Source organism: Hippocampus zosterae, chromosome 14, assembly GCF_025434085.1.
Source record: "Hippocampus zosterae strain Florida chromosome 14, ASM2543408v3, whole genome shotgun sequence".
In the NCBI taxonomy this organism is placed as follows: Eukaryota; Metazoa; Chordata; class Actinopteri; order Syngnathiformes; family Syngnathidae; genus Hippocampus; species Hippocampus zosterae.
In genome coordinates this window covers 11999401-12024044 of record NC_067464.1, presented here as the reverse complement: position 1 = coordinate 12024044, position 24644 = coordinate 11999401, and the positions used below count along the sequence as shown (strand labels likewise).

The window sequence follows — 24644 nt, the reverse complement described above, 5'->3', positions numbered from 1 at the left end:
TGAAGCTGCTAAGCCCCAATGCAGACGGAATATTGTAATCATCACATTCCATAACAAGACAGTCTCACTTTTTTCCACAAAAATAAAGCACACTTAAAAGACACAAAAGCCCAATGTAATAGAGTGAGTGGCCGGAGATTCAAGGCCTTAATCTTGGCAGCGAGTGGCCAGACCGTGGGCTAACAGACAATGCTTGAGGGGAGTAGACCGCTTTCATTAGATCGCCATAAAACACAAGCTAATGTACGGTTGTTAAATGCAAAGCTTCTTCTTGAGCCGCATGAAGAGTTGCCTCACAGCGATAAATCTCAAGCATGGCTCCACAAGGTTTTAAACACGAATGGAGAGCTCACCCAAGTCTGATCTCAACATTTTTAGGGACAATTAAACAGACTGATGGATTGCACGCCGTCTTGCAGAATGACTCCCAACACCAGTCAAGTCTTGTAGCTGAATGTGTTCCCTTTTGAGATGGAAAACCATCATTTATTGTTCGTGAATAAGACATGTCAGGGTGACAATAGGATAGTGTGAATAGAGATTCCAGACCACAGCCCTGAAATTAGTTTAGAGTAGGTTTACGAATGCCCAATAATCAATATTATTGACCGAAGCAGGGGATGCTGAAATCAATGTTTGCTCAGAGCCACATGGCCCGCCCACACCTGCAAGTGCTTGCAGATGTCAGATGTCAGAATGAGAGCGCACCTATGCAGGCCATCTTGTTTAGGTCCAGCTCGTAACCATCAAAGCAGTCGCAGGTGTAGCCTTCCCTTACGCGAACGCAGCGTCCGTTTTCACAGCCGTTCAGAACGCCGCATTCCTCTGCCCGGAGACCCTCGAAGCCATCGTAGCGCTCTGAAAACACAAAAGGGGAGGTGTGAATGAATGACTAGATGCTTTTAAAAAATGTCCATCTTGCATTAGTTACGCACACACTACAAAGACAATAGTTTTTGGATGAACTCTAAATGATCAATCAACAAAGGTTCTCCCTGAAGCATAATTGTCCGTCTTATTAAGACAGGACAAGGCCCCTTTTTTAAAATTCCAAATTGAGGTCTTACATCATAGATAGGCAAAGTATAGCCAGATAAAAAGCCCACCGATCATTTACATCATCAAATTTCCTGTATTGTTTGGTGCAGTAATTCACCACTTTCTCCTATAAGTGGTAAATTAAAATGTGTTTGTTCTATGTTAATTTCTATCAATATATTTGGATTTATCAATTTAAAAAATCAAGGCTATTTTATCTTCTCTTATCTTAGACGTTATTAATAAAATCAAATGGTTTGTAAAATAAAAAAATAAATTACATATGTACATAAGACTTGGTTTCTTGGAAATATTTAAATTAAATAAAAAAAACCCTAATCATCCATTACTGATTTGGCCGATCTGTCCGTTTAAAAAAAATCCAATATTTTCCAGCTTTTGACTGAATGAGACTGGTGTGGAAGAACTTGTGTTTTGGGATGACACACACACACACACACGCACGCACACGCACACACACACACGCGCACGCACGCACGCACGCACGCACACACACACACACAGACACACACACAAACACACACACACACACACACACACACACACACACACACACACATACCCCCGCAAGACACAAATATATTTTTGCGTAATGTATTAAAAGGATTTATAAAATAGATGACCCCACAACTGAAGTTGATGGTCAACATGCACTAGAATGGTGGTGTGAAAACGAGTAACTGCACATACAATGGTAGGGTGAAACGAACTGATCCAAACAGTTTCTAATATTGTGCTTTTCTCAAATTGAAGACATTGAAAAACTCTCTCAGTATGATGCAATCCAATTGTCCTACAAACTAATATGATGTAATACAAACTTATGAACCACCCGGAAATCATGAATCACATCTGGTTCAATGACATCATGTCATTGTCCAAGTGGGCCGTGTTCCCACCTACCAGAGAAGGAATCCACCAGCCGAGGCTGGTGTTCACGAGGTCGGTGGATGGGGACTCGGACAGGCGGCTGCTGGGCGGTGTAATCGTTGTCGTTGAACAGCGGGACGCGCTCGGGAACATCGTACGGTCCCGCTGGGCCGCCATAGTTGTCCCAGTAGGGAGGAGCAAAAGGTTCCGCAGGATCTTCGGGCCCGTCCACGCCATACTCATAGCCCGGCCGCTCTCGTAGGCTGTCCGAACCTTCTCTCAGAGGGAGGTTGCACATGATTGCGTAGTCCTCTGAAAGCAACAGAGCGGAGTCACCATTGGAAACTATGATTCCAACATGAAAAAACATCTCTCACCCCTCGATCCGACTATTTGCACTATTTGTCTATCTGCACTAATGACTTTCCCATGACGCAAGGTGTACAGTTTAGAAAAATCTCAAGACCAACCACGAAACAAAAAGCTCACAAGAAGTATATTTCCTGAATTGTTCTCACCTGAGTCTTTTCTGGGACAGAAAGCACACTGTCCACTCCAGGCCACTCCATAGAGGCAGCAACACTCAGTGTAGGTAGTTCTGCGGCCCTGCAGGGGTTCTGAACACATGTTGTCTCCCTCCAAACGCTGCCAGCAGATGTCCATGTGGACGTCGAGGTTAGACTCCACAGATTCTTTGGAAAGAAAAAAAAAAGAATTCACTTTCCATTGATCAAATCTAAATGGATTATCTATTAAGATTATAGGCAGAGATGGAATCAGGTCACACATGCAAGTCTCAAGTCTTATGCAAGCCATTTATCGTGGACAAGTCAAGTCACCTTATTATTTCAGTCTTCATTGTCTTGTCTGTCTTGAAAGAGAGTCTTTGAAAATTATATTATAGGCCAATTTAAATAATCTGTATGTCGAGTATGGAGTGTAGAAAGCTGTTCATCATGTTTCAAGTCAAGTACCGATTCTTTCAACTCACAAGTCAAAGTAAAGGCTCCAACACTTTTAGTTTTTTGTCAAGTCAAATCAAAAGTACTAAAAGCAGCGACTCGAGTTGACTCAAGTGTCGTCATCTCTGATCGCGGGTGAACCGAATCCTATCACAGCTGACTCTGGGGTGATCGTCACTCCGAGGCCACCATCTGTTTTATTACAATCTCTTCTCTTTGTGTTTTTGCACATCATACCTTCTGTTGTGTTGGCGCTTACGCAGCGCCGCCACGTGCTGTCCAGGACTAATGGCGGACTGCAGAAACAGTTGAAAGAGCCCGCTGTGTTCACGCACGCTCCATCCATACAGGCGTTTCCAAATTCACATTCATCATAATCTGAAAAACACAGTGGAAATTATTCTACGGCCATTATTGTGATATCGACTGAATTGACAGAAACCCCGACTGCCAGCAGACATGCTAAAAACTAGTTTGTCGGTTATTTATTTATTTATTTATTGATTGAGTTAAACAAAAATGCCCCCCCCCCCCTTTAAAAATAAAAATAACTGCTGGCTTTATTTACGGGCGCAGAAGAATGAAGCACCAAAACAAAAAGTTCAAAAATGCACTTTGCGACTGAAAGCAATAAGCCTAATGGAACATGTGGTGTCAATAAGAGCAGTCAGAACAATGGCTTGGGACACGAGAGAACTCTCATCTCTTTGTACGATGATGATTCCATACTTGAAAAATAAGCATCGCTTTCTTACCAAGACACTCGAGCCTGACGTTGTCGTAGTAGAAACCGGAGCGACAGTAGCATGTGTAGGTGGAGAAGAGATTGACACATTGCCCATTCTTACAGATGTCTGATCCGAACATTTCACACTCATTTGCATCTGAAAAAAACACAGAACACATATTGGAATGACAAAAAAAACCCAAAACAAAACATGAAAAAGCTGTTTCAGGAAAGCAATGAAGACACTGTGATGAGAGGATTAAAACAGGTATGCATCCTACTGAGACTTGGCAGAGGCAGCCTTGTAAAAGAAGGCAAGTGATTATGCTTGTTTTTTGGCTTTAAACGTGGCAGAAGGTGAAAATAAAACATTGATGCCAATGTTGAGGAAGCTATTAAAGCTTTGGAATGTTCATGAAATCAGTACCTATGTAGAGTCGCTGTTCTGCGAGACTTTGGGAAGACGAAGCTGGCAAGGGGATGGATCCGCTGCCGTGAGGGCACAACTGGTGATAATCATCTGGAAAAGAAATCGTGCTATTATCAGTGCCGGATATTACATCACGGATTGATTTAGAGATGGGCAGAACAACCGATTAGCCGATTAACTGATCATTGCTGATGTTTATTTGGAACTGATTTTTGATTCGTTATATCTTTGATTCGCTCCTCTTTCGTCTATAACTGCTTCAGACAACAAAGCGTATGCAGGAAAGTGGTTAGGATTGCACGATTGTCTGTGTCTAATGTGGTGTCGTGTATTATTTTGTCATTTTATGTTAACTTTTCTTTTGATGGCGGCACGGGCACCCGTTGTTGTGAGAGGGAAGAAATTTCATCTGTATGTACAGCACATTTGACAATAAAGTTGTACTTGACTTGACTTGATCTTGAAGTCATTGGAGATGCACTACTTGCATGTCGATTCAATCTCAACTCGTCAAGGAGTGTTCGCTAAGGCCTACTTTCACGGAGACCGCCACTAAAGCAGCAGTAATCCACTTGGTACAACAGCGGCATGGAAACAGGAGTGCAAAACATTTCAAAAGATATTCTCCCATCCCTCAAAAGTAAATAAAGTGTTTTTTTTTTTGCCTTTTTCATCAAAGCGTTTCATGGGTAAACAATTATTCTTGAATTTAGAGTCTTCTGTTTTTGGAACTAAAAATAAAAAAAAACAATGAACTGATAAACTGTTTGCTAATACTCCACACAGTCACTGAGGGAACGATAGTCCAGTGCCCGTCCTTAATTGAAATGCACCAAGGAATCATGAAATATTTCATTGCACCTCCTCCTGGAGCGGGACAGGCGTGGATCTCGCAGTTGTCGCCCCAGCCAGCGCCCACTGTGCAGCAGCATTCCTGCTTGGTGGTGTTACGGGACAAGACGTTGTCGCAGAATTTGACATCATTTAAGTTGTAGTAGCATTCCTTCCTCTCCTCGGCAGAGTGGGCCGCTGGCGCGGGAGTTTTTGGCTCTGTGTCAGCTACAGGTGGACAAACATATAGTTTACATGAGGTAAATCGGCAGTGACGGAGGATGATATGGAAGAATGGAATGCCCCGAAAATGGTATTACATTGAGTTTTTAGCCAACATACAAAAAAGAGACTTCAGCTCTTAAATTCTATTCATTGCGGGGCTCCTTCTTGTGTGGCTGCATTGCCAACACAGAGGCAGTTTAATTTAGTCATGCTCACATAAATGAAGATGAATACCGGTAGTACTTCCACTACCACTCTAAATAACACAGTAAGATCCTGCAATATTTGTCTTTTTTTTTCTACAGCATAATGAACGCACGGCGGATTAAGTCAGGGCAACTAGAGGACTTGCACAATGATGCTAACGGTTGTTTTCAACTTTTGACGCTTGAATGTATAATTGCCCGGTATCACGCAGCAACATTGTCAAGTGGCTTTATGAGTCAATGAGTCCGCATGCCTCCTGGTAGGTGGTGCATCACCCCCACCCGCCACTGCTCAGCTCAGTCATTTGTCCAATAGGCATGGGCTCAGGCATTTTGCCCATAAGCTGCCGGCTTAGCCAAATGGAAACACTGGCATGTGAGTCAACACACCATTCACGTTCACATGATTGATTAACACACGTCAAAAGCAAACAGTGGAATGTGGCAAAAATGTACACAGAGGCATAGCTGGGGTTTAGTGCCCGGGCAGGATGAAAAACAACTCTGTCGAGGGCGCGCCGCTTAATAATGTAAATACGCCCAATTCTTGTAAGCGGACCAAACTGGGGGATGTGATGATGTTTCCATGAGTCAAAGTACTTTTCTGTGCAATCACAATGCGCCGCATAACAGTTAAGCGCTACCGAGACATTATTTTAGAAGAGATGCCTAAAGCATCGATTACCAGTAGGTACAGTCCATCATTGTTTGTCTTGGTGGGAAAGCGCGTCTACAGTAACGGGCCCTCGGGGTGTTTGCTCGGCTTTACTGAAGGAGTTACAGCACCAATTGTCTGGGGGATTAGACTCATACAAATTTTGCAGGCCATCCAACCAACCGCAGTACTTAGCCTGCAAAACAAATGAAAGCAGCCAGGTCAAAAAGATACTCTAAAAGACACGGAGTTGCTCGTGTCCACCTCATCACCCTTATTGTTTAGATAATGAAGACATGGCTCATTAAATGAAGGAAAACTCCGTCTCCCGTCGAAGCGATACAGATTTAAGTCCGGTGAGGCTCTGTGGGCGCTCGCGGCGTTCTCTTACCCAGGGAGCGGCAGCGGCTGGCGATGGGATCAAATTCCTCATTGTCGTTGGGGCAGATGCACAGGAAGCTGCCGTCGAAGTTCTCACACAGGGCCTCCCCGCACAGCGCCAAGCTCATCTCGCACTCATTCATGTCTGAGGGAGAGGTCGCGAGGTCAATAAAAGGATCAGGCATATACACAAAGGCCTGTGGTCCAGAAGGGCACAGTAGCACATACAGGGTATCAGAATCGGTGGAAGTCATTTATTCATGCTTAGTTGATTAATTAAATACACACCCTCTCGTGAAATGATATCAATATATTGTTGCTGTACAATGGACCCCCGCATATGAACTAGGCACGGTGTGATTACCAGTTTGATGATTGGCTTTTTTTTTTTTACTTAATGGTGAGAGAGTAGCAGCGATTTCGCCCTCCTTCTCAGCTGAGCAGAGAGGGGAGGGGTGAGCAGAGCACAAGGACGGATGAAGGGAGATGACAGAGAGCAATTGCGCTAACTTCAGCATACTGATTCATGTGCATTGTCCTAAAAACAAAAACAAACAAAAAAAAAAACCCTAAAACATGGCGCCCAAGGGTGCTAGTTAGCCTCAAGGTCAAGTTGGGTAGCCTCCTGTTCTGATCTCTTCTTCATATAGCTCACTAGTGATGGGACACTGTTACTTATTAAGAATAAGAAAATCAGGAGTAGAATGTTAAGATTGATTTATTTACTGATCTGATGTGTTTATTTGGCCCTGCAATTGGCTAGCCACCAGTTCAGGGTATACCTTGCCTACTGCCCGAAGACAGCTCGTGGGGAGAAGCGTTTTGGCTAATGGATGGATGGATTTATTTATTTCTTTCGGTACCAAATATTCTAGACTTTGTTTAAAAATAAAATAGGTTGTGTTCGATGGGGAAACAAAATGTTTGTTTTATCTACCCAACTATTTCAAAAGCAGACACGTTTGAGCTGCAATTTGAATACCGTGATATGGCAACATTTTTGCCGTTAACATACCATCAGAATTTAATAGCGAGCCATGCCTATTTGGAACCTATACTGCAGTATTCAAAGAACATAACTTGTCTTAAAGTGGCAAAAAGTATGGAAATATTTTTTTCATGACAAAATTCTGTTTACATTATGAGTGGTACTTCTTATATTGTGGTGTCTCTGAAATTGAGACAACAAATGAAAACATCAAACCGCATTACCTGCTCAACCAAATTTCACGGCGGGAGGGAGAAGGCTGTTTTGGAGAGTGAACAGTGGAGCGGGGGTCCAGTGTATACTGTACGTTCATTTGTGACAGCGGATCTATGAACCATTCCGCTCTTTGACTACTGTATGATCATAACACCTTTTAAACATCGATAATGGAGTGAAACCTCCAAAGAAGAGTGAATTCACGTTGACTGTTAGACTTATAAATCAGTGCAGGTACACACCAACACATTTGCTGGTGTCTCCGGGTGGGTTTGTGTAGCCCAAATCGCACTCGCAGCGGTAGGATCCGTCGGTGTTCTCGCAAAAGCCGTGGCTGCCGCAAATGGTCTGATTGAGGCACTCGTCAATATCTGTGAAGGTGAGGGAGAGCAGCCAAAGCGAAGAACAATGAGTTTAATGTTTGCAATGTAATCACAGGAGAATACGCAGTCAGCACAAGTCTGTTTGATGAAACGTAACTCACTTCCACTCCAATGTCAGTTTGACTTCCAATAACGAGCAAAACCACAGTCTTTAAAACATGTCAGAGATTTTGGACATATGTATTTATACAGTTCAGTGACGGGGTTTTCAAACACTAGTGTTTGTCAGTTAATTCAAAGAAATGGAGTAAAATATATATTTTTAAGTAAATCCAGAAGAACAGTGGCTGTTCAACTTGGACAGGCGCCACTTGAAAGGAACTTTGTGACTTCTAGTACTGTATTCTGTATGAGGCGTGGCCAGAGAAGTGATTAAGATATACTTTATTTGTCCCGCAATGGGGAAATTACAATCAGAATTCAGAAAGGAAAAACGCTGGTGATGCTACATGCATGACTTAAAAGTAAGAAAAAAGCTATGCCTGAACGTTATTCTTGGGTGGGAAGGGCGCCAGCAGAGCTGGGGGTTACCACGAAATGGTCAACCAATTCCTGAACACATAAACAACGATGTGAGAGGCATACAGTCTCACAGACCGTGTTATGAACAGATACCCTGTTGATGAAAACAAAGATTATTTGCCATGATTATCCACCCCTCAATCCATCCATTTTCTGATCCGATTTATGTTCACAGGGATTCTGGGAGGTGCTGGAGCCTATCCCAGCTGTCTTCGGGCACTGGGCGGGGTACACCCGCAACCGGTTGCCAGCCAATCGCAGGGCACACAGAGACGAACAACCATCCGTGCTCACACTCACACCTAGGGACAATTTAGAGTGTTCAATCAGCCTGCCATGCATGTTTTCCAAATGTGGGAGGAAACCGGAGTACCCGGAGAAAACCCACGCAGGCCCGGGGAGAACATGCGCGGAGGAGAACATGCAAACTCCACACTCCACACAGGAAGGTCGGAACCGGGATCGAACCTCTGCACTGTGGGGTCGACGCGCAAACCCCATAACTACTGGGCTGCCATTGTCATGATTATTTATTGTTTTATTTATTATTTTTCATTCTTTCAGGATTGATAGATGAGGGATGAAGGACCGATGGAGGGGCGATGTTGACTTTCCGGCTTGCGAGATGCTGTGTTGCCAGAGTTTCATTATACAAATGAACAGTGACGTTGATTATATTGAATTTACACAGAACCCTGAGTTCAATCCTGTCAAACACCATTGGGATGAGCTACAACTGAAATTTGCGAGCAAACACACCACACTCCACAGACAGACTTTAAAGTCTTCCCAGAAGAGTGGAAGCTGTCAGCTCAGGAGTCTAGAACTTCTACATCCAATAAGCAATAATACTTTGTGGAGCACATTTATGGCTCATTATTTATCAAGAGTCGACAATTCATGGACATAATAAGTAAGATGGGATCAGGAAAGCTTCTGCCTGACATAAACCTGGCAGGAATCACAGACAAGACAAAAACAAAATAATGCAGCACTGTCTTGGCCCAAAACATTTCTCAATGAGTTCTTGTGGCCAGTAAACATACTAAAAGAGACATGACAGAAACATTGAGGTTTAAGTGTTTTGAAAATGAATATTCAATTATGCAACTCCAGAGGGTAATTGAGTCTGACAATTTTGTGTCTTTTTAAATTTGGCGAAGTATTTTTGGTGGCATTTGTAATTAAAAGCCTTTCGTCACATTTGGCAAAATATGTTGTGACAATGTGCCTGCTGGCGGTCGGTCCAAAAGTGGTTCTGTGAACAGGATGCGGCCAAGCCACTTGTGCCTGTCGGCCACATCCTCTTTCAAGAGGAAAGGATTAATGCAACAGTGATGTCAGTAACTAGCCATGAAAAGACATACTTAGTTACAGTGTATTCTACAAATTACTCCAAGGTATTGTTTCTCTTCTCTCTTCTTTAACATTTAATGATAAAAGAGACTTTGTTTGTATAACTACTAAAATTATGTTTTTTGGATTGTCAAATTGATTGTTGTTTAGTGTTTTTTTTTTATAAGGCGGAACACCCAACTGAATACTCGGGGATGGGTTGTTTACTTGGGCATTGACTGCAAAGTTTACCATTTAGTCGTTGTTTCGACACACATGACAATTTTTAGTGGCTGTGGTGATGTGTTGAGTTAAAATTAGAGAAAGCATAGCACTGTTGTGCAATCAGCTTGGTTTCTGTTGACCTTAGCTTCATAACCACCCCCTATGAGCACCGCCGTCTAAAAGTTTCCATGACTAATGTGAACTAGGCTTCGAAAACAGGAAGGCCTTTGACAAACACAAAAATGCAGCCTATAAAACCACAACAGTGCCCAAACTTGAGCAACATTTGGATCAATCGCAATGAAGACGTTACTGTTCCTGTATGACTCACGGGAAAGACATGTGATCACGATATCACAAGTTTTATTTTGACACTGAGGACTCATAAGGTCGTCTCAACTGAAGAGAGGAGGAAAATGGGCCAAAAACCCATCTGATTTGAGCAAAGTATTTGTCCGGCCTCCTGTTTCCTCTTTCAGCACAGCCACAAAGACAACCACTTTCACAGGCTTACTGGTAGGCTCATCCTCACTTGGATGCTTCCATAACATGAGACAGGGAGTGGATCTCCCACACGCTAATAAAACAGAGACAAGACTGTCTTGTCCTTTCCAGAGAAACATTGAGAAGGACCCAAATTTCAGGATTGTGAGCTGAAATGGCACTCTTGTAAGTGGGGTGCGGCTGTGTTCAGAATTAAACTCGTCTTAAAAGAGAGTCAACACACACGACCAATTTATGTTCCCCTGATTAACCACAAAGTACCACTTTTCTCATACAGTTTTTGTGAATTCTTTTTTTGCTTTGCTAGCAGAATAGCAGAAGCTTGAAGGTTTTGTGCTGATACTGACCTGTATTTTGACTATTCAAAATTGTTGTTATAGTAACATTGCCCAATTTGTAACATCCTTTGAACATGTAAACGGCACTGAACAGAGATATGTACAGGTTGTTTTCCTTCCTTTTCATTTTGGTTTTATACCTTTTTATGTGCTTGTATGTTCAATAGATCATATCATATCACAAGATCACAATAACAAAGGCATTTCGCCAAGAGTGTGTAGACTTTTTTTATCCACTGTATGTGACTTCTACAATCACAGGACATGAATGCAAGACAGTGAGATGTCTTAATTTATGCTAAGAACAGTATATTCATCATTTGAAATTGCAGTTTGCATACTGCCTGGCACATGTTCATTGTATTTTGGTAGTGGAAGCAAAACCTTGAAAATCTCCTCAAACCCACAATTATACTTTCAATAGAGGAAGCAAAGTTTGAGGAAATGAATGTAGACAACCAAAGGAGTGTGAAAACGTCGGGACCCGAGGTCTTGATGAGATTCACCCAGAAAACCCCAGAGTTCTGAATCCTGTGGTCCTGACTCAGTTCCGACTATTAAAAAAAGACTCCTGCTCCCAGCCAACTACGGTCACAAGCTTCTGTTGGAAAACAGTAAAGCCACTGCTACTTCACATCAGAAAGAGTCAGCTGAGGTTTCTCATACATCTATGCCAGATGCCTCCTGTTTTTAAGGCCTCACAGTCCAGCGTCCTCATGGTCATCAGTGACAGAGAAAACCTGGGCTTCACTGCTCAGGCTCCTATGCTTGAGACCTGAACTCAAAATAAGCAGGGAGAATTGATGGATAGTGGAGATTAAAAAAGCTCCAAAAAAAATAATAATACGTACAGTTGTCCACCACTGCAAACTGCGAACACATTAATAATCATGGTTCACAATTCCGTGACAGTTTTAATCAAAAGTAAATCAAATATAATGACAGAATGCTTTAATATGTGTTGAATCTCACTGGATTGTGCGTGTGTAGCAGGTTCTGTGGCTGGTGAGTGTACACGACTCACACTACTTGAATATTCCCTCAGGAAGAAAGGTAAAGTGGATCCAGGAATGTTTCCCTCAAGCTCCTCATTCATGTGGAACAAAATGTGTTGCACACCACATGTAATCAAAGTAGCATCTCTGAGAAGGATGAACGCATCAAGACCCCAATCATTTTTATGATAAATGTGTTTTTCCTTCGCATTTCTCAACCTGCCGTTATCACCGTGTCTAAATCCACGCTGGTCATCGCAGTAATATTTTTGGCGGTATGACAGCACACACCGGCGGGGTGTGAGATTTCGTTTCTTGCGCTTTCCAGTAGTCATCAGGACTGGTGCAGAAATGTAAATTGCCTTGAGGGAAAGTTCGAGGGGCAAAGCAGGACGAAAGGGCGCTCACCTCCGGGATCTGAAAGCTCTGTGCCATGTACTAATCCGCAGCACATGGTGTAAGGCCAGTAACAATGTCAGCCTGCAACCCACATTTCCACTACATTCCATGGGTAACCCTGAGCCTGATTGAACCCATATGCAGACGGCATTTTAACAGGGGGGCAACAACGAGGAACGATGACATGTCATGGGACCCTTGTTTGTGTGCTTTCACGGTCATTATGTCAATCACTTATTTTCTCTTGGAATGACGACAGCAGATCACAATAATCTGTATTTTATTACAGCATGTGGGCATGAAGACATGGTAACCGAAGACACGCATGGCAAATTGTCTATATTCTCACTGAGCTGGAAGACTGACATGGGTTTGACCGCGTACAATTTCCACCCCGGGGTAGGACTTATTAAAGACGATTAAATGACACATCCATGGATGTATAGTTCCGCTGTAATATGCCCAAAAGGGCCACGGGTGTCGCATCATCTTGACAGTGTTCCTGAATGAACCCTTAAAGCGAACATGCCACTGTAAGAAGAAAAAACAATAGATTACCCCACCCCACCCCCCTTTATTATGATTTATAAATCTAAAAGAGGAGAGCTCACAGAGCCAAAGAAAAGTACCGCCGTTTCAAAAATAAAGCAACGCCCAGTTCAGAAACCGCATGTTATGGCCTTCTCTTGAATTATCGACAATGATTTTTAGAAGCAGACAAACATGTTCTAGAGGAAGTAAGTATTTTAGCAAGACGGCAATAGCAACGAAGCCTACGCTTTTCCTGAAAAAGGGTGCTAATGGCTCCCAAGAGACAACAACTAAAAGACCAGACCCAAGTGAGGGAGTATAATTTGTTATGAAGCAGTGCGGCCTATTCCACCCTAAAATCAATCCATCAGGAAAAGCCCAATAAAAAGATCATCATATTTCAATTGCAGTTCCAAACCTGCAATCGTTTCCGCTTCTTTTTCGATCATTTCTTTCTCACACCACTAGAAGGAGTCGACCTAGCATTAATGGTACATGTGCCACACTGACTATGCTCTAGATGTAACTCTTGTGCAATTTTCCAAGGTTTCATACTTTTGAGGCTTTTGTTTTCCAGAAAAAGCAATTGGTTTCCAAATTGTATAATCTTTACGGCGTTCGACTCTTCAGGTTCCACCGTATTTGCAATGCTGCATTTAACCCCTCCGATTGCATATACTAGCCGCTATTAACACTGACAGCTTCCATCTGTGTTCAGACAGCATCATTCCATTGGGATGCTCTCAGCCTTCTTTCCTCTCTTCGCCTGTCGTTCTCCAGTGACTGTTTGAATCCCATTTAAGGATGAGATAAATGTTTGGCCTTTTATCTCTCAAAAACCTCATAAGTCACTTTGTTTTCTTTACGCCGAGAGTAACAAAGATGAATCCTGCGCTGGAGAATGAAGAGCGAGCAAGGAAATCCAAAGGTTGTGCAAGAAACCCAAATATCAAAAATCCAAGGTGTCTGTGCCAGTAAACACACAAGACTCGGTGTACTCTGGATGCCATGGAGATGTCTCTATTGTAGTTGGACAGCTGAGTGTCCCAGCTGTAGCAAGTGCACAAACACAGCCAGCTAAACTAGGTGAACTGGAACCTGGTTCCATCGGGAGGACAGTGAAGGTATGTGGACATCTAAGCGAACAGCCCTGTCCCCCAATCAAAATAAAAACAATGACTTGGTTTCAACACTTCAACTTTTTCAGACACACTCCTGACTTACGTGAACTACCGGCTTCACTCACTGCCTCCTATAAAAAAGGTTTTTCTTTTGAAAATGCCCCGGTTTTAAGGGCCACTTCCGTGCAGTGCAGGGGTGGATCTAATTCAGTTGGATATACGGTTGAGGGGCACTGCAAAATCCCAAACGATCCCAATGTCTTTGCCTTATCCCCTTCATCAGAGAGCTGTGGTGTTGCAGTTTTTCAAAATGGCCATAATATATCCGACTGACTTAAGTCTGTTAAATAAACTTACATTGGCGCATATTAAAGCGGCCCTTGCATTCTTTGATTTTTGTACATTCGGTTCTTAAGTTGATAGACAACCGTGGCTGAACCCCTGTATACACCAAATGGTTTGTACTTGGCTTGGTCATTTGACAAAATATTTGAACAATCAATGAATTCATAGTGTTTACCCATTGTTTGAGGTCAGGGATTTTCTTCTCCTAGAATAGTCCACTTAATCACGACTATCAAGCCTCATCAACCTGGGTTTGGGACTTTTCCTTGTCCTATAAAATGACCAGCTAAGGCTTATGAGCTCTTTCTGCCCCAGTCAAGCTAACCCCTTGTGAGTCACAAACTGTGCTCAACAAGTTCAGAAGAGTTTTTTTTTTTTTTACTAAATAACAAGATCCAGTAGAACCTTAAAAACAAGAGATGAAAATAGGAAGAGAGAGAACACCCACTTAGGAAGTTAACAGCAAACATACATAGCACATCTGGTACTGAAGGGTATCCATGAGGAAAGAAAGGCAGACGAAGACCAAAGACAACAAGAGGTCAACCCAAAAAGAAGTTCAGCTACTGGATCTTTCTTGGACCCAGATGGCCCTGGACAAAGTAATGTGTAGGAATGTCATTGATGACAAACGCATGCTTCGCCTGTGTATAGGGGTCCACAAGGAGCAAGCTGCCTCCAAATGTTCTGAACACCTGTTTCGATAACCTAATGGGACACGGAGAAGTTCTAATAGTGTGGATGTGGCTTGACCTTCCACAGCTGATGACATTTGGACTTTTTTAGATGGCAAATGTGTTGAGGGTGAATCAACAATGCTTCTGCTGGTTAAGGCCCAGTAGTTCACTAATGCTCTAAAACAATTCCACATAATTGACACAATTCTAAAACACCAATTGATTCACTCATTAATTATTTTTCCCTTCGCCAATTTGTAGTCTGAAGCACAGATTGTGGACCATGGCATCAGTTACGTAAATGGCGTATCATAACCGTGCAACACAGTGGAACAAAAAATGACGACAATGGACGACCTTCAGCACAACCCTTGAATGTTTTGCGACATCTGTCCAACTCGGGCTTCGAACCTGCATCTCTGTTGTGGGAGCACAGACTGTTTAGTTAAAACTCTGGGCTGTAAACCCTGCTCATAACCCGATTAGAAGGAGGTTTTTCAACCAAGCTCAAGCTGGCATCCTTACACATGACCCGAAATACTTTTCATCGACGAGTTTGGAGCTGACGGACACTTCTGGCCTTTCTATCCCTGAAAGATGGCCTTTCTACATGGGAATGAATCTATTATTGATTGGTGACATACCTGATTACATTTATGTTGACAGGGTGGGGTGAATGTCTGGCCTCGTTGACCACCTATGGCTATACGTATTGGCGAAAGGTGGAACACTCAAAATATACTGTATGTCTGGTCCCATGCTTCAGTAAGAAGGGTTCCGAATCGGCCTGTCTTTTCTCAAATGCGGTAAATTGTGTCCTCTATTCCTTAAACTACATGTGGTTTGACCACTAACCGCAGTCTGTGGCGTCTTCTCCCTCAAGGCCAGGCTGGCAGCCCATGAAGCAGCGGTACGACCCAATGGTGTTCTCACAGCGCCAGGTACCACACACCGAACTTCCAAACTCCTTACACTCATTCTGGTCTGCAGAGAGAGAGAAATCGGAAGGTTAGAAAAGGGTCCGATCAGGGGCACAAATGCAATCACATGTGACCCCCACGGCGCACACACATCTATCCCTCCCTCAGCTTCTATTGTGGTGGCTGTGCAGCTGGAGTCGTCCAGGAAGCCTGCGGTGTAGCTGTTCTCAGTGAACGCAGCGGGCAAGGGGAATGGCCAAGAACAATATTATCACAGCAACCCAAGAACTTGCGAAGGAGCTAAAGGGAGATGTTCCAGAGGGAGAAACGACTCCCGCTCACAATGGGGTCATTCATGCTTCTCATGGGGGAAAGACACTTGCAGGCCTCCAGCCATGTCATTCAGGAACCCTTCGCTTCTTTAAGCCACAGAAAGACTTGACACTTCACAATGCCGATCAAAAATTAGTCCGTCAACTGCGTTGCACTATTAATGATTGACTCTAAACGTTGCGCAACAGTCAGGTATCAGACATAAGCATATGCTATTAAGTTTTGGAAATGTATTCAAAATTGAAAAAAGTTGACGTCTGCTTTGCATCTCGATAAGATTCTGCCTTTTTAGAATGATTTTCTACAAGAGTGAATTTGTTTAAGCTTTTGATGATTTAGCCAATGGAGAATTTGTCTCGTTCTACTTGTTGCCCTACTACAAGACTTGATTAGTAACATTTTGTCTTCCACTTCAAAATAATACTGCCGTATACTGTGAAACCTAGGTAGCAATGAATGCATCATTTGGAACGAAATAGGATAACAATAATGGAAGCAGAACAGGAGTCTCCTGTATTTACTTCTCGCTATCAGAATCAGAATCAGAATCAGAATCATCTTTATTGGCCAAGTATGTAGAACACACAAGGAATTTGTCTCCGGTATAACACGCTGCACTAGTATCATCGTAAACAACAAAATCATTGAACCATTTTAGAGTATACCAGTAGTTTTGTAATACCATTTTGTGGTGCAAGAAGAGTGACTATGTCAGTGACTGTTTAAGGAGTTAATGGCTAGAGGGAAGAAGCTGTTTAAGTGTCTACTGGATTTGGTACGCATAGATCTGTAGCGTCTGCCTGAGGGGAGTGGCTGAAAAAGGTGGTGGGCAGGGTGCGGGGGATCCAGGAGGATTTTCCGTGCCCTTGTCTTGATTCTTGCAGTGTGCAAGTCCTCAAGAGTGGGTAGGGCGTTGGTTGTATTTAGAAGACAAATTTAGCCATGAAGCGACGGAAGGAAACTGGAAAATTGAACCCCCCAGCAAAATCGTGACTGTTGCGCATGTATAAAACTTCAGGCAAATGGGTAACCTAATGTTAACATGCATGTTGACTTTTGATATATACTGTAACTAGGTCTGTCACGTCCATTGAATTTACAATGATGCAGACAAGTAGGGATTTGTCTCACCCCTGTGGCATCAGCTCTGCACTCTGCTTTTGGGAATGGAATAAGCACCTGTGCAGTGGGGCACAGTCACACTGGAATAGAATCGTCCCTAAATTGTTCCCACGCAAAAAAAAAAACCACAGTCTAAAATTGATCAAATAGGTGTTTCCCAAGACGTGTCAAACTCAAGGCCCCGGGGCCAGATCTGGCCCACCACATCATTTTATATGGCCTGCGAAAGCAGATCAAAGATGCCAACTTCCATGATCCTTTCTGAAATGTCTACCAAAATGTTTAATTCTCAAATTTAATAAACAAGAGATATATTCTAAGCATTTTCTTGTTACCAAACCCCTCATGATGCTCACTTAAACAATAGTTGAATCAACAGTCATTCTTGACTTCTTTATATGGTTTCAGTCAAAGCGGCCCTTCAAGTGAAATGGTAACTAAAATGTGGCCCGCGCCAAAAATGAGTTTGACACCTCTGACACAGAGCATTGGTTTACACATGGCTTTTTTTTGTGTCAGGGTGACTCTGTCGGGCTGTTGTTGAAGGGGGCACGTAACCATATCCAACATTGTTCTTTTTATGATTTTTTTCCCTTTGCCCTTGTGATGCCGAGGAACGGGCTATGCCAAATTGTAGGCCCAACTATCATATTGATACTCCAACTCTGTTGGGGTATTACAGTGGACGTTTAGTTTCATATTTTGGCGCAAAAGCTATTCTGTGATACTAAATCAATGCAGCCCTATGTTGAACCGATTTTGGGAGGACGTGGTGGGGAAAGGTGGTGGGTGGCTTGAATCTTTGGCAAAATCTGTTCTCTGATCTGACCTCTATTATCCATGATAGCGGCCTTACCTTCACAGTCAGCTGTGTCCTCGCTGTACTTGAAACCAGCTTCACATAAGCACATGAAACTGCCTTCGGTGTTGAGGCATTGCCCCCGAGTGCACACGTTGTCTTTGCTACACTCGTCCACATCTATTGTACAGAGAGAATGGAGATTTATAGAATGACATACATTACTACTTATAACATATTTATCACATCACAAGACATAACTCAATGAGTCTACAGAGAGCACTCCTTCTACTTACACGTTACAAAATAAACTCGTGCAGTCAATCTTTCTGAACATTGGATCATGTAATGGTATACTGGCAAACAGGAAGGAAAGATAAGTAAAATATCCACCTCAGGGCTCCTTCTGAGCCATAAATGTTGATCATGAATGCTACATGATTGATTAGAGGCACAATGGAGGAAAATTGCAGCATTACAGCACAACTCTTGCAGTGTATTGAACGGGGATTTCAGACGGGAGGCAAGGGAGAACGTTTTCCTTTTCCGAACTATTGAGCAAAACATCAGGGTGAGCGTGACAATTTAGTAGGATTTAAGTAAAGCAATACAATTCATACCAAGCAGAGAAGTTCCTCTAAAAATATTATTACAAATTGCTCATTCTAAGATAAACCCCAACCCAGTGATTGTGCGCCATGAACCGACCTGTGGGAAATGATGCGGTTTCATTTCATTGCTCAGAACGTGATTTATTTACTACAAATAACGTATCAGTTGTGTGTTCATCTAAACTTGCTTTGATTTCATAGTGAGTCACAATTACATAATTATTTTTAAGTGTGTATATACCTTGGTGAGATTTGTCAAATGTAAAATACGTGCTTTGGCTCAATAAAGGCTGCAAAACATTAAGCCCTAACTGCTTTGAACTGATGGCAACATATCAATTCAACTCGTCTGTTCTAAAGCTGCAAACGGACCCACGTGAGAGGGATCTGGCTTTGTCTGTGCCAAGCACTGTTGCAAAAATGGATAAATAAAAGAAAATATGAGACAACTTCTCATTAATATGATAATCAGCGTCTATGATTTGTTGCGGCAGGCAGCCAAAGTAGCTGACGAAGGCTGGTAGGCTTGCATACCAATTTTCCAAAGCCTCAGTGGGAGTATTTCCCAAGGCAAGAAATGAGCCTTAGCGAGTTCATCTCTCAACTCACTCCAGGGCTGTACTAGCAAACACAAGAGCCTGGACCATGGGACCAGCCCATCCCCACAGGCGTCATTTATCTAACTTCAACCTTTACTGTATTGGCAAGACACACTCGAAATAACACAGCTTCAATTGTAACATTCCAGTCAAATCCTTTTAAATTATTTTGACAGCAAATTTGCTGAAAAGAGAAGCTTGTCCTCCATAACGGATGACAAAGCAACACTATTTCCCCCCAGAGCTATGAGCACTGGGTCACTGGGTGCGGCTGGAATAATATAAAACTGAAGCTGGTGGTGAGATTGATGGTGAGGTTATGGGCAATTAAAACAGAATGGTGAGACTGAGTACAATTGTCTCAAGTCTCAGAACGAAGTAAAAATACATGGTTGTAGAAGACCACAATGTATTCCCTGAGGAATCCTAATTGTGAACAATATGGTGTATGTGTGCATCAATCTTTTATAGTTCGTGTCCTCATTTGGGTCACCGGTGAACTGGAACCCATCCCGTCTGACTTTGCCGTTTTGTCATCTCACAAAAAAAAATTCTGGCTACGCCACTGACCCTGGACTGTGAAATGTCAAACGAAGATGGAGTTACAGGAGAAAAACCATGCAAACACAGCTCTCAGCGTGCTAACCACGAGACCTGTGGTTCCCAACCACCGGGTTTGGGGGTGATATTTGGAGACCCACAGAAAGAAAGAAGTTTAATTTGGGTAATTAGGTTGTCCACCAGTGCCTCTGTACACGTCAAATCGCTCATCATGATCACATGATATCTTAAAAAAGTAAGCTCACAAGCTAGTGAAACCCTCATAAAGTGAAGTATTTTATGTATTTTATGGTAGAGTCATAAACGCTGACCTAAAATGAGGCCAGCAAGGTCTGGAGTTCTTTGGTGAGGCATCGTCATACTCTTAATTTTAGCTGGTTGCCCCCTCTTGGGAATGTTTGCCACTGTTACTAGTTTTATCCATTTGTGTATAATGGCTCTGACAGTGGTTTGCGGAAGCCTCCGAGTTTTGGAAATGGCTTTGTAACCTTTTCCAGACCGATTGATTTAAATAAGTGTTTTCAATTTTTTTTGTGGAATTTCTTTGGAACGTGGTATGCTGCGTTTGTTTCTTGAGATCTTGTAGCCTATTTCATTCTGGCTGACAGATTCTGTTTATGTGATTTCTTGATTCAACAAATGTGGTGCTAGGGTGTTGCCTGAATTCAGTCTTCCCAAAACTGTCATTACTCACAGTTACTTTGTGACTTAACAAGGGGGGTGCGGGGGACAATTACCTTTTCGCATGGGAAATGCTAGTTTTGGAAAAAAAAATTGTGCCTTAATAAATTTAATTGCCATTTAAAAACTGAATTTTGTCTTACCTTGGGTAATCTCTGTGTGACATTAAAAATGATTTGATGAACTGAAACCTTTTGTGTTTGATAAATATGCAAAGAACACAGAAATCAGGAAAGGGGCAAATACTTGTGTACATTTGGTGAGTTGCATTCCTTAAAATCTGTTTCTATGCCGGCCGGTCGAAATAGTGCCTAAATATTGCTTGACGTGAAACCAGTTGATTGAGGCTAGCTGCCCTATACCACTGCGCAGGTCGCATTTGTAACGTGTATGTACCATCAGTTTCCGATTAGGTTAGCTCAAATCATGTCCGTTGTCTTTTGAAATGCACTGAATCAATGACAAATGATCTCGAAAGATTTCCAATAAGGAGGTCAGACAACAATTGATAATGCATTGCTTCGTGTTTTTGCTGCTGCGTGTTACTGTGCCTTGGCAGCCCGTCCGCTCATGAAGGGTGTCATATCCCTCAGGACAGACACACATGTAGGAGCCTTGCGTATTCAGACACTGTCCTTCCCCACAGATTCCTGCATTGGTCAAACACTCGTTGACATCTGCAGGATGAGACGCAAGGACAAATTTACGCATGGCATCAGAGTAAATCAAAGCTGAGTTTTCTGCTTTACAATGCATATACCTCGGCAGGAGGTCCCTTCGATCAGCTCTAGGCCAGCAGGGCACGCAAAACTGTGGGATCCAACGTTGTTCGTGCACTGACCTCCCACACACTGGCCCGCGTCCTCACATTCATTCGCATCTGTGTTGAAAGACACACACGTCATGACGATGACATTGTCTCACAAGGAAGAGATCAGTGTGTTCTTTTCCAAATGTTTTGTCACGTTCAGGAAGATCTTCAGCTACAAATCAACCCTTGAAAGTGTACCCATTGAAATTGCTGCACCTGGAAATTACTGAACCTCAAGTTTCATTTTGACATCATTATTACTCATTATCGAATCATGTGGTTTCACTTCAAGCGTTAAGCTATTTTCTTGTATGGTTGATCACGTGAGGGGGATAACCCTTGGAGAGATAAGTAAATATTTTTTACCTGGGGTAAAAAGCTTGAGAAGAACTGATCCATGGGATTTGGCGATTGAAATTGATTGATTGCTTTGAACATAAAGTTAAGTTGGCTACTTTCAAAATAGGTGTTTCTTTATATTTCTCGATGTGCCTCCACTGAGGACATCCCATACTCTTCGTCGTGGTGCAAATCACATTGCTGTCGTAGATCATGCAACCAGGCTGATGTACAGTCCCATACCTTGACATGAGCGAGCACTGGGTGCAACAGTAAAGCCGGGCCCAAAAACAATGCATGAGTAGGAGCCCTCTGTGTTGGTGCAAATGCCCGCGGGACACAGACCTGGGGTCTCGCACTCGTTGATATCTGAGAGACAATGGAAGAAAAGTTGAAGATATTATTTTGGCCAAGAATCCACACTATAGAAATGTGATATCTTCTGTGTATGATAATATTATTAATGATATACCGTAGTGAGCTTCAGACTGAGTGCATTAGGCAGTTTAGCATTTGGTGCAGTATGTAAATCTCGCTTAATTTGATCGCACTGACTGTTTTATTAAAAAGAACGGAGAGATAAGTATGCAAGATGATCATCGTTTGCCAAACAGCAAGCTATTACAGGTGGTGTGTCATTTCTAGATAAACAAACAGTGACTGAGATGGCTGTTATGCGATCACTAAAAATTCCGCAGCCCAGCACAGATTATATTCTTTAAGGGGAAAAGAGTGTGGGCCACCATTAAGTGATGGCTCAGTTTTGCCTTTGGGTGAACATAGGGAGTTCCACATAGCGAGCTTACCAAGGAAGGATGCAAAGCGGTTGACTTAATTTCAAATTAAGGCCTTAATATTTTCCATCATATCATTTAAATCCTATCAGAGGCGGACTTGGACCTCGGGTTGTTTTGTGAAACTTTTTCCCAGCGCAGAAACACACATCAGTGGGGGATCATCCTCTCGGGCTAAATCCCCACTTCCATTAAAAAACACAGAACAGTATATGTGAATAACCGAGGCCACGTTTGAATTAAACAATCATCCGGTTTTCTCATTCTCATGAAGTCATAGCAAAGCTAACCTCATTGGATGGGTCAAAGCCGACGCTGTGTTCCATTGATCTCAAAAACCGTGCCATGATATATTAAGGCATACTGTGCGGCTCCGCTGTAATCATGTTGAGGGTCTAAGCAATCTTATTTTATCGTGGCCGAGAGCCGGTCCGATAATTACTACGATGACAGCATGAACGAGCCAAGATGAAAAGGGAAGCATGAAGGTCGGTTTACCCTCACAACCATAACCGTCCCTCGACAGCTGCAGGCCGGATCCACAGCTCCTGCAGGTATAGGAGCCGAGGGTGTTGGAGCACAGCTGGCCTGGGCACACTTTGGCTTCCAAGCATTCGTCCACATCTGGACACAAAATAACATGGATGGACACATCATAACCCAGATTGCCATCTCTGGCTTGAAACAAATACATCCTGCCTGTTTAAATCAGCTAGATTAAAAAGCAGTGAGGCTCGGAAACGTCAACATGTGTGTGTTTCTGGTTGACTTATCTGAAGACTCTTTGACATCATGCACTCTTCTGCGACAGATGTGTTTTTGTTTTGAGCAAGAGTTAAACAATCAGCGCTCAAGGCAATGGGGTTGATCAGCCAGCTATGATGTGATGTCTGAGAGATGGGACATGTTGCATTGGCAAACCTGAACCAGATCGAACCCCAGGAAACGGCGTATTGACACATACATTTCCGCCAGAGAGAAACACCTGCGTGCAAGTAAACAAACATGAAATGAGCCAGCAACAAGGCAGCCAAAAGTCTCACCATCACACTGCTGTCTATCCTCAGAGACTCTGTAACCAGGCTGACAGCTGACACATGTGAAGGAACCCTCTGTGTTTGTACATATTCCCCGCGGGCATGTGGTGGGCAGCGCACACTCGTCAATGTCTGGCACGAAACAGCAGAGGATATTAGCAATTCACTGGAGAAAAAAAAAGACAAATCTCTTCCGCCAACAAAAACACCTAATTCACCATGACAGATCTTCTCCGGTGTTGATACTCCACATGAAGCTATGCATGAATCCGTTAAAGATGAGTTTTGAGTTACCAACCTTCGCAGAGCTCGCCGTCATATGACACCGCGTAGCCTGTGGGGCAGTTCTCACAGGTGTAAGAGCCTTCTGAGTTGAGACATATGCCATTGGCACAGGTTGACAGCGACTGGCATTCGTCAATATCTGGGTGGATCACAGCAAAAACATCGGAGACATGTTTGGACCTCACTTGAATAAAACGTGAAAGGAATGCTTAAGTTGAATGCAACGGATTTCAAAGCTTGTTTTGTCAAGGTGCCAAGTATGTGTCAAAAGGCGTCCTGGAAAAAACAAATGGTTTTCTCTGAGCAGTGAACCCGGGGGATTGAGCCTACCTTCGCATCGCCGTCGATCTGGAGACACTCTGTAGCCTGCCTTACACCTGGTGCAGGTGTACGACCCAGCTGTGTTGGCACACACGCCCCCAAGACACCAGTCACCCTGAGAACACTCATCCACATCTGCAGAAACACACATATCCGGGTTTACCAGCAAATATCTTTTGATATTGCCATTTTTGGTGAAGATTTTTACTTAAGGCCTTTACCAAGGAATTTTGTAGGTCAGCAACAACGGAATGTACTACACATCAAGATTAGTACAAAAGCAATTCCAATGAAGTTGGGTCGTTGGGTTAAAAAAAACAACAACAAAAAACAGAATATAATGATTTGCAAAAAAAAATCATGTTCAACCGATAATTAATTGAATACTCAACAAAGACAAGCTATTTAATGTTCAAACTGATGAACTTTACATTTTTCTGCAAATAATCGTGTGTTTTTTGTATGTTTTTGATGGTATTTTATGGTTGCAACATGTTCCAAAAAGG

The 24644-nt window shown here is 42.8% G+C and overlaps 1 protein-coding gene across 1 annotated transcript in view; it reads right to left on the bottom strand.

Moving 5' to 3' along the window:
* LOC127614653 (latent-transforming growth factor beta-binding protein 1-like) overlaps positions 1 to 24644 on the bottom strand; it is a 108386-nt gene that overhangs the window by 4375 nt on the left and 79367 nt on the right. Inside the window, exons 23-40 of the mRNA XM_052085985.1 lie at positions 24148 to 24273; positions 23831 to 23956; positions 23539 to 23664; positions 22994 to 23119; positions 21945 to 22070; positions 21312 to 21431; positions 21103 to 21228; positions 18157 to 18279; positions 15781 to 15909; positions 7793 to 7921; positions 6357 to 6491; positions 4910 to 5107; positions 4046 to 4138; positions 3647 to 3775; positions 3129 to 3269; positions 2448 to 2621; positions 1963 to 2241; positions 709 to 858 (exon numbers count right to left, since the gene is read on the bottom strand). Coding sequence (XP_051941945.1) covers positions 709 to 858; positions 1963 to 2241; positions 2448 to 2621; positions 3129 to 3269; positions 3647 to 3775; positions 4046 to 4138; positions 4910 to 5107; positions 6357 to 6491; positions 7793 to 7921; positions 15781 to 15909; positions 18157 to 18279; positions 21103 to 21228; positions 21312 to 21431; positions 21945 to 22070; positions 22994 to 23119; positions 23539 to 23664; positions 23831 to 23956; positions 24148 to 24273 — 2556 coding nt within the window. The remainder of the gene's footprint in view (positions 1 to 708; positions 859 to 1962; positions 2242 to 2447; positions 2622 to 3128; positions 3270 to 3646; positions 3776 to 4045; positions 4139 to 4909; positions 5108 to 6356; positions 6492 to 7792; positions 7922 to 15780; positions 15910 to 18156; positions 18280 to 21102; positions 21229 to 21311; positions 21432 to 21944; positions 22071 to 22993; positions 23120 to 23538; positions 23665 to 23830; positions 23957 to 24147; positions 24274 to 24644) is intronic.